Source organism: Leptonychotes weddellii, chromosome 9, assembly GCF_054177405.1.
Source record: "Leptonychotes weddellii isolate Sample4059 chromosome 9, ASM5417740v2, whole genome shotgun sequence".
NCBI lineage: Eukaryota > Metazoa > Chordata > Mammalia > Carnivora > Phocidae > Leptonychotes > Leptonychotes weddellii.
The window spans coordinates 109,468,016-109,481,377 of NC_138377.1; the positions used below are offsets into that span (position 1 = coordinate 109,468,016).

At 35.8% G+C, this 13,362-nt stretch overlaps 1 protein-coding gene across 7 annotated transcripts in view; it reads right to left on the bottom strand.

The window, feature by feature from the left end:
* TJP1 (tight junction protein 1) overlaps positions 1-13,362 on the bottom strand; it is a 231,952-nt gene that overhangs the window by 75,163 nt on the left and 143,427 nt on the right. For all 7 annotated transcript variants that reach the window (XM_081831542.1, XM_081831541.1, XM_081831540.1 and 4 more), the window contains one exon: positions 2,845-2,901. In XM_081831542.1, coding sequence (XP_081687668.1) covers positions 2,845-2,901 — 57 coding nt within the window. The remainder of the gene's footprint in view (positions 1-2,844; positions 2,902-13,362) is intronic.

Consider the following 13,362-nt stretch of genomic DNA (forward strand, 5'->3'; position numbering starts at 1 on the left):
AGCAGGAAGGGAAAAATGAAGGGAGGGAAATCGGAGGGGGAGATGAACCATGAGAGACTATGGACTCTGAGAAACAAACGGGGGGTTCTAGAGGGGAGGCGGGTGGGGGCATGGGTTAGGCTGGTCATGGGTATTAAAGAGGGCACGTACTGAATGGAGCACTGGGGGTATACGCAAACAATGAATCACGGAACACTACATCAAAAACTAATGATATTTATGTATGGTGATTAACATAACATAAACAAAAAAGAACATATAAAGATTCCTACAACTCAACAACTAAAAACAACCCAATTAAAAAACGGGCAAAGGACTTGAACGGACAGTAATTTTATATTTATTTTACCACAACCTAAAAAAAAAAACAAAAAAAACCCCACCTCAGTAAAAGGAAACAAACAACCCAATTAAAAGGGGGCAAAAGATTTAAATACATTTTACCAAAGAAGATCTGTGGATGAGAGGCTCACAGATACTGAGTATCATTAGTCTTTAGAGAAGTGCAAAATAAAACCACAATGAAAACACACTACATACCTATTAGAATGGCTAAAACTGAAGGGTAAAAAGAACCCTGATAATTTAAAATGTTGATAATGATACAAAAGCAACAAAACTCTTATATGCTGCTAGTGGAGATACAATATGGTAAGGACAGTTTGGTGGTTTCCTATAAAGTTAAACATTCATTTACCATAAGACCCAGACCAAGTCCATTCCTAAGTATTTACCCAGGAGAAATGAAAAGTGAAGTTCATACAAAAACCCATACACGAGAGCAGAATTATTTAAATCACCAAAAACTGCAAACAACCCAAATTATTCTACATTCATATAGTGGAATGATACTCAAGTAGTAAGAAGAACTAAAAATAACAGCAACAAGAGAAACTATTGATACAAGCAACATCATGGAGAAATCTCAAATGCATTAGGCTGAGAGTATAAGAAGCCAGTTTCAAAAGGCTATATATTGTGTATACATACATAGTGTATGAGTTCACTTACATGACTGTGTGAAAGGTAAAAGTATAGAACAGAAAACACATCAGTGGCTGCCAAGTGCTAGAGTTAGGGAACAAAGCTGACTACAAATGGGTACAAGAAAAAGTTTCAGGTAATGGGATAGTTTTATATTTTGGTTGTGCTGGTGGTTACATGACTATATGAATTTGTCAAACTCAGAACTGTATTCTAAGGGTAAATTTTACTATATGCAAATTATACCAGTAAAAGCAATATAGGTATTAAGAAAATAAATGTAATGTGGTAAAATAAATAATACCAAATTATATCACAACCAAACAAACAATTATAAGGTATAAAGTTATTTTACAACATGTTTAATCTGATTTAAATACTCTGCTATCTATTACCACATTTCGGAATTGGCCATATTTTAGCCTTAAAAATTAAAAGTTAAGGTCATTATTACTGAACGATTTCTTTTACCATTTAGGGAGACATAAAAAAAAGTCAAGTATATCTCATCTGAAATCACTGTTTGGTTTTTTTAAGATTTTATTTGAGAGAGAGAGAGTAAACAAGAGAGCACAAGCCGGGGTGGGGGGTGTGGTTGGAGAGGCAGAGGGAGAAACAGACTCCCCACTAAGCAGGGAGCCAGCCCAACTTGGGGCTTGATCCCCGGACCCTGGGATCATGACCTGAGCCAAAGCCAAGATGCTTAACCAACTGAGCCACCCAGGTGTCCCTGAAATCACTGTTTTTTAATAATTAATTTACCCATTATCTATTACATACAGATTCAAACATTCACAAGATAATCATGGGCAGAGTTGGGCAGAGTTCAGGAACATGATTTACCTACACCTTGCCACTTTCCTAGTAATGGACACAGCTGGTAGAAACAGTACTGTTAAGTATTTAAATATTCTCTAATCTCAGGGCACCCGGGTAGCTCAGTCAGTTAAAGCAGCCACTCTTGATTTGGCTCAGGTCATGAACTCAGGGTCATGGGATGGAGGCCCGTGTCAGGCTCTGTGCTGAGCATGGAGCCTGCTTAAGATTCTCTCTCTCCTTCTCCCTCTGTCCCTCCCCATTCATGCACACACTAGCACTCTCAAAAAAAAAAAATTCTCTGATCTCCTTCTATTCATTCTTTAAGGGGAAGAGTAATCAGAATAGTGCTCTTCAAAGGCGGAAAAGGGGAGTTATAGGAGGGGCTTATTACTTCATGTTAAACACAAACAAGCGCCATTAGCCTCATTTTAAACCTGTGAAAACCCAGGCTTTAGCAGGGGATTAGATCACTTGCCCATTTCTAAAGGAAAAGAGGCAGCACTAGGATTCAAATTCAGGACAGTCTCTCTTCAGACAGAGCTCTTAACTCTTACCCAGCTTACTGCTATGTGCTCTCTGTCCATCTCCAATTCCTTAAGCAACACCTTGGGTCTACATGTTTCAAATCAAGAATATCTTTTAAGATTTTACTGCTCACACAACCTGGTTTGATTTTAAACCCCAAGCCTACAATAAGTGCACATATACTCAGACAGGTTGAAGCAGTTTACAATTTATACCAACACACAATGTCTTTTATCCGATGGCTCAAATTTTTTAAAAATAAATCACTTAATATCTTACTCAGGGATAAAAAAAACAAACATACAAATAACCACCAAAAGAATATATGAAAAAGTAATCATGTTCACTTTTAACCTTAATAAAGAATTTATTGCAACTCTAAATTTTAAACAAAGGAATATAGAAAAGTTTTTCCCCTTTCTTCCGACTTCCTGACATCTGGCTTTCCTCTATTGTTTTTCAAAGCTGCCAGTATCCTGAGTTATACACAGATTATTTACTGCAATAGAAACTTACCCTGTGAAGCGTCACTGTGTGTTGTTCCCATATAGCTGTTTCCTCCATTGCTGTGTTCTGATAAAGGAAAAGAAAAACAAATCATTTATCTTTTAAGAAAATGTCTTTAATAAAGTGAGAACATCCAGCAATTTGCACACTGAAATACCAAAATAGATATATTAATATTAGATATTCTGAAAGGAGTTTAATAATTACGGAAGGTTTTTTATTTGCTTTGTTTTTGTTGTAAGAGACAGGAAACTACACACAGGAACTTCCTTTGTTTTTAACTTAATTTGGACAGATGCTGCTCTATATTCATTTCATGCCAGCTGAAATCAGTATTCAAGCTAATTCTGTAACTTTATACTTAACATCAGACAGAAAGAATAAAAGTTGGAATAGTACTATTTTAAAATATCTGATGACAAAACATTTTAAAAAGTATTCCTTATATTGCGCAAAGGAAGTTAAAGTCAAATACCTCTGAACTCAGTAATTATAAATATACATGTAACAGGAAACCAGATAAGACCATTAGATAGGTTTGGACATTGGTTGCTTTAAAATCACACAGTTAAACACTACTGCTCCACCTAGTTTCAGTTTTGCTACAGAATTATCTTCTCAAGCTTTGTTTATAACCCAAAGGAAAAAAAGTTTTTTCTAGTATATGTATCATGCACATACATGCATGCACATACACGCATAACAAAAAAAAAGCAAAACAAATAACTACAAAATACCCCAAGAGTAACCATAAAATTAAAACAACACCAGCTCCAATTCAGGTACTACTCAAACCACAGTATAGTTCAGGTTCACCTCCTGTTAAGAACCTCTTACTAGTGGGCGCCTGGGTGGCTCAGATGGTTAAGCGTCTGCCTTCGGCTCAGGTCATGATCCCAGGGTCCTGGGATCGAGTCCCGCATCGGGCTCTCTGCTCCTTGGGAGCCTGCTTCTCCCTCTGCCTCTCTCTCTGTCTCTCATGAATAAAGAAATAAAATCTTAAAAAAAAAAAAAATAAATGAACCTCTTACTAGAGAGGAAATAAGTTACTATCCAAGGCATAAGCACTAAAGAATTTTAAAAACATTTCTTAGAAACTGGGTTAATTGCTCTTAAAGGCTTAAGTAATTGAGTCTCATTTCATGGAACTGGGTTACTAAAAATATACCATACAAACAAAAAAAAATTTAAAAAAAAAAAAAAAGGCCTTTCCAGAATTAACAAAAGGCAGGATGAAAGGGGAAAATGCTGAGCATCACATTTCAGAACATCACGGGTTACCCACTGTTATAAATGCTGATTTCACAAGTGAGATCCGTTTTCTATTACACTGCTGTCATTAGCATCACGAGAATATGCCCATCAAGGTGCCATGGACCCATTTCTCCTTTCCCATAGCATCTTTAATCGAGGTTATGCCACTTTAGAAAATGAATCCCTATAAAGAAAGCCTGCTTCCCTAAATTCAAAGCAACTAGATTAACTTTCCTGCCAGATGAATGAGAGAGGGAGAGAAAGGATCTCTCTGTTCACTCCCATAGATAAGAACTACCAACCTTACCAGAGTTTTGTTTCAATCTTCCAATCAAATGCAGCAAAACCTCCCTTTAATGAGACCTCTGCTAGAAACGAAGCTGTTCTGTTTTTTCACAAAAATTGACCAGGATTTAATGTATTAAAAAAAAAATTCCTCCATCAATGTGAAGCAACGATGATATGAGTAATTCTGCTAAACATCGAGAGTCCTACTGAAATATACATGATAAAAATATCTGCAATAATTGCCAGTTTGTCCAATCTTAGCTGACTTATTAAAAATGAGAACTGCTTGCATAGCTCTAAGCTCATCTTTTCTTGATCCACTTTAACCAGTAGCATTGCTTCACTGCCTTTTTAATCTCTTCTGTATCAGTGTAAAGGGAAAGTGATCTGACAACAGGCAAGTACCTTGGTAACACCCTCTTTGGTATGAAGCAGTTTATCATCCTCCATATGATTTTAATGACCAGCTTTTCATTTTGTAAAAGAATATTAGTCAAACAAGAAAATTCATTTAATGTTAAGGAGAGAAAAGCAGGTTATGAAACAGCTTATACATTGTTATCCTAATTATGTTTAAACATGACTAGTAAAAGGAAGGCTACAAGGACACAAAATGTTAAAAATGATCATCTTCAAAGGGAAGTGATTATGAGTAACATTTTTTCACTAGGTATTTTATCCTTTGCTTTCCTTTCTTCATTCCTAATCAGAATAAACTACCAATATATTTTAAACCACATTCACCAAATCCCCTTTGAAACTTCAAATATCTATTATTCACTGTTTTAGGAAACCAAATAGTATTTAAGATTATTTTGTTTTATTGTTGATCATAAAAAGTATTTATTCTACTGTTGGTAAGGGATCTAATACATTAAGGTCTTAATGTACAAGCTTCAAGAGAAGTGCAGTAAGAGAAATTTATTTTGTTTGGGTAAGGGAAAAACTAAAAATACTACAACAACTGTTCTCGGCATTCCAATCAAAATTGATACGTTTCTTTGTTGGAGGAATTAGAAAAGTACACATCTCAACTAATTCAATGGTTTCCCAAGATAGGGTAATATAATAGCTCATTTTTCTTTTAAAGCCAAACATAGCCTTATTAGCTTGATTTATCACAAGGGAGACTTAGGTAGTACAAGAAGGCAATAGAGAATGAGACATTAAAAAGGCAGTTAGTTGTGCTGGCTCTTGACCAGCACATTAAACCAATTTAATCTATAATATTATGCCTTGCCAATCCTATCACTTAAACCACAAAACAAAACAAAAAACTGTAGTCCCAGTTTAAATCAGGAAGCATGTCCTCCCTCTCTACTCTCTAGCCTTTGGTTACTTCAGTGGCAAAAGCAGCAAAATTCTATCCATAGCTGTTTGTATAATAACTATGCAGACCTTATGAGGAGTTCTGAATGAACAGAGAAGTGAATAGATGAAGAAATAGATTTGTGATAATGCAAATACAGTAAAATATAATGGCAGACTCTTACTTGTCAATATTCAAGTATCCACTGTAAAATTCTTTCAACTTTGCTATGTTCTAAAATGATCATTCTCTCTCTCAAATAAATAAAAAAAAAACTTAAAAAAGAGAAAATGATCGTAATAAACTGGGGAGGGGGTTCTTACAATAAATCACTCAGAAATTGAAGGCTAAAACTGATATAAAACAGTTCTTATACTAATAAATCAAACACTATTTTCATAAGCACTACAAAAAGAAAAAATGTTCATTAATGACTGAGAATTTTTATACTTTAGAAAAGGGGGAGCAGAGGGTTTCCTTTGGAAAAATACCTAAGAATACCTTACGTTTTCACTATGACCCCTTTTATAGTGTTTTATCAAGTTCATCTATCACCTATTCAAATAAATGACTGTTAAAACTCAACATCCTTATTGTAAACTTGTTTCTCATTTCTTATTAAAAAGAAAAACAATGCATAATTGCGTAACTTGGACAAGGATCTTCTGGTAAATCTATAGTCTCATTCCCAAAGCATTTAAGTTTCTGGGAGACCCAGGAAAAAAGTGTTACTCCTTTAAGCACAATTCCAGCACTATTATTCCCTAGTAACCTGGAAAGATGCTGTTAAAAACAGAAAATGAGGGGTGCCTGGGTGGCTCAGTTGTTAAGGGTCTGCCTTCGGCTCAGGTCATGATCCCCGGGGTCCTGGGATCAAGCCCAGCATCAGGCTCCCTGCTCAGCGGGAAGCCTGCTTCTCCCTCTCCCACTCCCCTGCTTGTGTTCCCTCTCTCACTGTCTCTCTCTCTGTCAAATAAATAAATAAAAATCTTAAAAAAAAAAAAAAGTTCCGTATTAAAAAAAATAAATAAAAACAGAAAATGAACTAAACCAGAAATATTGAGATCAGAGTCCAAATCTATCATACTAGATAGGTGACCTTCTTTTTCCTTACCTGTAAAATTAAAGAACTGGATGAAATTATCTCAAGTAAAAGGTCCTTTCTGGCTCCAAGATTCTGTTAGACTTTAATTCTAACTGTAGTCCAATTATAATTCCAATTTCAAACAGGCTACATATTCAATAATTAGTGAGGTATTGCAGGCATGAAGAGTGCAATTCGTGACTACTGGATTCTGAGTTCTACATACATTTCTAAGTCAGCATCAACTGACTAGAATCACAATTTCTGAAGAAGCAAAAAGCTGCATTTCAGAATCTGCCAAGAGTTTGTTTGGTTTCTTTGTTCTAAGCTCCAGCTGGCGAAGGCACTACTCAGATCACCAACTCTGAAGGGATTCCTGCCAAAACTTCAGATCCCAATTCTAAGCAGTTCTGCTGTCCTTTAGGGCTGATTACAGATCAAATGCGGAAAAAGGCAGGAGGACACAAGAACTGACAAAACAAGATGAACCTGTAATTGGAATAAAACCAAATCCAAAATAGAATAAAATAAGGCAACTGTTCTACAAATGAAGGAAAATCTTAGCTCCTAAACATTATCTAGATATAGATCAAGATTTATAGTCAGTTAAGTTTTACCATCTTACGGCTGTTATTTTAAAAGCAACCCTTCATTTATTCACTCATTCATTCAACAAACATTTACCAGATATGCTAAGCTTTGTGGATGCCAAAAATAGATACCTCTTTCTCCCTAAAGGGCTCAAGGAGAAAGTTTATAACACTACATAAATGGTGTAGAAGAGGAGGATTCTGCCTGTTAAAGATCAGAGACAGAGTCCCAGAGAAAGCAATATTCAAGTTCAAGCTTGGAGAATGACCAGTTAAACTGGGGAGAGATGTTTCAAAGGAAACATCACATCAGCAAGGTTGTTGATGCTGCACATAAAGCTGGCTTTGAGATGGCTGAGTCGTACAATTTGTGGAAGAGGAAAGGGTAAAAAGAGAAGCTGCAAAAGTGCCATTACAACAGGTCTTGTAATATAATGCTAAGGACTTGAAACTCAATGGGAAAACACGAAGGAATTTCAGGCAATCACGTGACATAGCCCGACCTCATTCTGAAGGCTGTTACCGGGAAGATGGATCTAAGGCAGGGAGATCAGTTAGAAAGTTAAAGTGAAAAGGGGGTAAGTTAAAGATGGCGATAGGTTTCTGAATTGGGTAGCTGAGTAAAAGGCAGGAAGAAGAAAAGATTACAAATTCAGTTTTAGACATCTTAAATTGAAGGTGCCTGTGGAACTATCGAAGCAGAGACACAGGCAGTAGGGAGCTGGATATACAGGGCTGAAGACCAAGACTGAGATCTGGAGTAGATAAGGATCTAGAAGTAATCAACAAAGTAGTATTGAACCCAAGAGAAAAGATCCAATTACCCAAGGACTAAGATGACCCTGTTAAATACAAATATTTTAGGGGGGAAAAGGAAGAACCAAAGAACTTGAAAAGGAACAGCCAGTGAGGATACAGGAAAATCAATGAGCTAATACAAAATACTTGTTCAGAGAATACACCAAAATAAAATATAAAAATGGAAGATATCACAAAAGAATAAAATTTCCATATGTTTTTTAAATTGTTGGACCTTTAAATATTAAATATATACCTAGAATGGTTTAGTCAGTACTATCTCTTAAATGAGGCAGCCTGCTGAACACTTGGTAACTTGCTGTCCTCCATTAGGAAAATCAAGTGGCGCTCTCTCTCTGGGGTCCTTATGTGGGCAGAGCTACTACACTGAATTATTTCCGAATTCTTCTGCTCTCCAAAGTGTTTTTGTTTTGTTTTGAGCTACTTTCCACACAAAATAAAATGCAAGATTATCTACTGAGATCAGGTTGAGCCAGGAACTTAAAAAGTACAACCTAAGTTTAGTGAATAAAACAGATGACCCCTGCCCTCCTTGACTTTTCAAGTAAGTATTTAATTTCAATTGTGATCACTGCTATACAAATCTAGTACAAAGAAAAAGACTAGAGTACGTGTTAAAAGGTAGGGAAAATACATATTTGGATTGATCCAAAGGACTGTCAAGTAAACAAGCAAAATGGAGATGTCCAAGATAAATCTAAAGTCAAATGAAGAGAGGTCTTGAGAGACACTCAGGGATTCAACAAACTTCTCAAATATAAGTTAAGAACTAACTAAGCTTAAGAATTCAAATAATGATCAAAATAAGAATGCAGCAACTACAGGATGACAGTCTCAATACAAAGTAAGTAAATTTAGTATCTAAGACCCCACTATACTCAACATCAGTTAAATTTTCAACTACTTTATTCTGTCAACTCCTTGGTTGGCAATTTAGGAGACAAATGATAAATATGATCAGAAAACATTAAAATACAAGTTTACAAATAAATCACTGTATTTGCCACTGCCCTTAGATCAATGTGAAAGGATAATCAGCTTAACTAAGTTACCATTATACATACATTAAACATTGAGAAATTCTCATCAGGGACAGTTATAGACACTATAGAAAACGGAGTGCTTTCCAGTTATCAAAAATCAAACCATATTTAGGTTGACTCTTTTCTTTCTTTCTCTCTCTCTCCTTTCTTTTTTAGGTTGACATTTTGTAATGGCTTCAAGATGGATAAAGGACTTTTCAAATACTTTCCAGGCAGAAAGGGAAAAGGGATTGGGGTGGCAGGGATGACTGAGTGTATCTTTTTACGTAGCTCTGACTCTTAGAACCACAATATTGTTTCACCATATATATCCTTCTCATATCAAAAAAACAACCAAACCAAACCAAACATTAAAACAAAAGTATGGGGGTAGGGGAGAGTACCAAAAATGGAATACAAACAGTAACAAATGAACCTAACTCTATTACAAATGAATAAGGCAGGGAAGAAAAGAACTTTAACTGTGGAAAAGAAAAAAGTAACTGTGGAAAACAGTATCTTGACTGAATGCTGTAAGGCCAAAAACTAAAAGAACTATATAGAAATTCTGTAGCCTAGTTAAGAAGTCTTTCTCCTGGAGGTATGGGTGTAAGTTTGAAACTATTTTGTATGTATACTAGAAGTGAACCAAGCAGTAAATATACTATAATGAGAGCTGGGTTTCTACTGTTGAGAGAAAAAAGTTATAAGAAAAGGAGGAAGGCTAAAATGAACTCCATTAGACTGGAATCTAAGCATAAACCCATGGTTTTAGACATATATACAGATACAGAAAGAATCATGTAGATATGCACAGATTATTATACATATGTCTATTTTTTAGCTCTACCTGCTGAAAAGCCTGGAAGCAAGCAAACAAACAAAAAAACCCAACTACAGTGAGCACAACCGTCATGGAGATCTAAATTTCTAAATATTATCCTCTAATAACATCAACCAGGATTCTGTGGAGAAGTGGTTGGCTTCAGGGTGAAAATATGTAAGATTAACCTGGAATATCATGTGATACCAGAAATTAAGGGACTGCTTGAAAAAAGGGGGATGTCTGCTCAGAGAACACAGCAACCGACTTGAAGGAGTTCTAACAGCCAAAGTTGGAATAACTTGAGCAACAAAGTAAATAATGATAGTATTAGATTTTAACCCATAAAATAAAATAGGTATTCATGAGTCCATACCAATATAATCAAATAAATAAATGGGAAATGAACAACACTCCTTACTTACAATTAACAAACATGGAAAGAAAAAGGGAAACAGAATTATCATCAGGCAAACCCCACAAATGAGACGGGGTTGCAGGTGAGATCCACCAATAGATGCTAAAATTAGTGGGTGAAAGTTTGAGTAACAGGATTAGCACATCCTCAAATTATCTCCTCCAAAATATTTATCAATTACAAAAATATAGTAACTTTACAGTGGAGAAATGCCACCTTAAACAAGTGATCAAGGTAAACACCAATAATACAAATCAACATCATGAACCCCTTGATATGATGCATCAAGGACACATTATGATTTTTATAGTTTTTGCCAAAAATGTATCATCTCATTCTAATCATAAGAAAGTATCAGACAAAGTAAATTGAGGGGCATTCTACAAAATAACAGATCAATTCTCTTAAAAAATATAAAGGTCATAAAATACAGAGGGAAGACTGAGAGTCTGTTACAGATTCAAAGACTCCAACCGGAAGGAACAACCAAATGCAATGTAGAATCCTGAAAACTGGCAATATTTGAATACAGTCTGTAGTTTAATATTATTTTATCAATGTTAATTTCTTATCCTTGATAATTGTTCTATGGCCGTATAAAATGTTAAGGGGAGTGCAATGAGGGATATAAGGAAACTAGTATTTTTAAAACTCTTCTCTAAGTTCAAAATAAAGAAGTTTTAAAAAATCTTTTCAATTTTTAAATAAGATACATGAAAAACCATGATACACAACAAAGCACTCAATGGAAAACAGACCAAATATGCAGACTCAACAGGTCACACTTCTTTAAAATCAGCCTTCTTACTTCACCTTAAACCCTGAAGCTATTTTTTTTTTAAAGATTTATTTATTTGAGAGAGAAAGAGAGTGAGAGAGAGTCCGCATGTGGGCACAGGGTGGGGGGGGGCGCTGGGGAGGGCAGAGGGAGAAAATCTGCAAGCAGATTCCCCACTGAGCACAGAGCCCCACGCTGGGCTGCATCTCACCACCCATGAGATCATGACCTGAAGTGAAACCAAGAGTTGGACACTTAACTGACTGGACCACCCAGGCACCCCCCTAAAACTATTTTAAGTGAATCACACCCTGAAACTATTTTAAACGAATCACAAAATGTGTAAGGCACAAAAGGTGACAAGCTGTGTTTCAACTGGTAAGCCTCCCTTAGACACGCTGTTCAGGGAGCTCCCTCCTGCTTCTAAGATCAGGCATCTTGAGGCTGAAAATCTTACCAGTAAGGTGGCTATAGTAATTGCTCAAGATTCAACACGAAGAGAGTAAATATACCAGTTTTAATGCAAGCCACGTAGGTAAAACTTGATGACTTTTCCCAAATACAACAAAGAGCAACATCATTAATTTTCATGTAAAACTGGGTTTTTAAAGTAATGCTAATGGCAGATATATAAAAGTTTAATAAACTTGATCTGTTGTCAAAAAATAAAAAATAACCTGCTAATATCTATATATCCAACATAGTGTTCATATCCAGAACACACAGAGAATTGCTATCAATAAAAGACAGTCTAATAGAACAGATGCGCTAAGGACTCGAGGAAGAAACTTCACAAAAGAAGGTATCAAAATGGCCAATAAGCATGTGGGAAAAGTGCTATATTTCATTAATGAAAAGGGGAATACAAATTAAAAACACAACGATACTAGAAATTCACACAATGAGCTAATATGAGAAAAAAAATATGTAGTGTTAGTGAACAATCTAATCAGAACTCACTACTAGTGGGAGTTAGCGGGAGTGTAAACTGGTATAACCACTTTGAAATCTGCCAATATGCATAACACTATGATCACTGAACAAAAGTGTGTACATTCACTACAAGAATATTCACAAAAGCACTATTCTGAATAATCAAAAGCCAAAAACAACCTAAGGCCCATCAGCAATAAAATAGAAAACCATTACAACATTCACTCGATGCAATATTATACAGCCATGAAATGAATAAAAGTACAACTACACGAACCAATATGGAGGAATCTCACAATGTTGTTCAAGTTGAACAAAACAAGCCAGACATTAAAAGAACACATACTATATGTTTCCATTTGAGTGTAATAACAGGCTAAAAAGACAAAAACAAAAACAAAAAACCTACCGGGGGGAACTAGCCCTACCAGTTAAAGGCCTCTTAATTAAGACATACTATAAGGATTCTATAATGAGAAGTGTGGTACTGGTACATGATTAGAGAAATAGACCAGTGGAATAGAATGGAAAATCCAGAAATAGACCACCAAAATAAATAGCAAATTAGGATATGAGAAAGGTAACATCTCTACCTGCTGGTGTAAAGGATGTACTTGTTAATCAAATGGTGCTGGAACAACTAGTCAGTCATTTGGAAAAAACATATTAGATCTATATTTCACCATGCACAAGAATAAACTCCAAAACAATTATAGATCTAAATGTAAAAAATAAAACCATATAAATACTAGAAGAAAACTCAGGTGAATTCCTCTTTGAAAAAAAAATTTTTTTGACGAGAGAGAGAGAGAAAGAGAGAGAGAGAGAGGGAGAGAGAATGAACAGCAGCAGGAGCAGATTCCCCACCAAGCAGGGAATCCGACGATATCAATCCCAAGACTCCAGGATCCTGACCTGAGCTGAAGGCAGATGCTTAACCAACTGAGCCACCCAGGCTCTAAAGATTTTATTTTTAAGCAATCTCCACACCCATCGTGGGACTCGAACTCACAACCCCGAGATCAGGAGTTGTATACTCCACCAGCCAGGTGTCCCGGGGGAACCTTACAGTTTAAGAGAATTAGGAGATACACCAAACAACCACACAGGAGGACCTTATTTGAATCCTGATTTTTAAAAAATACATTTAGAAAGTGAAGTTCATACTTATGACAATTGGAAACTTTACATTGACTAAACACTGAATTT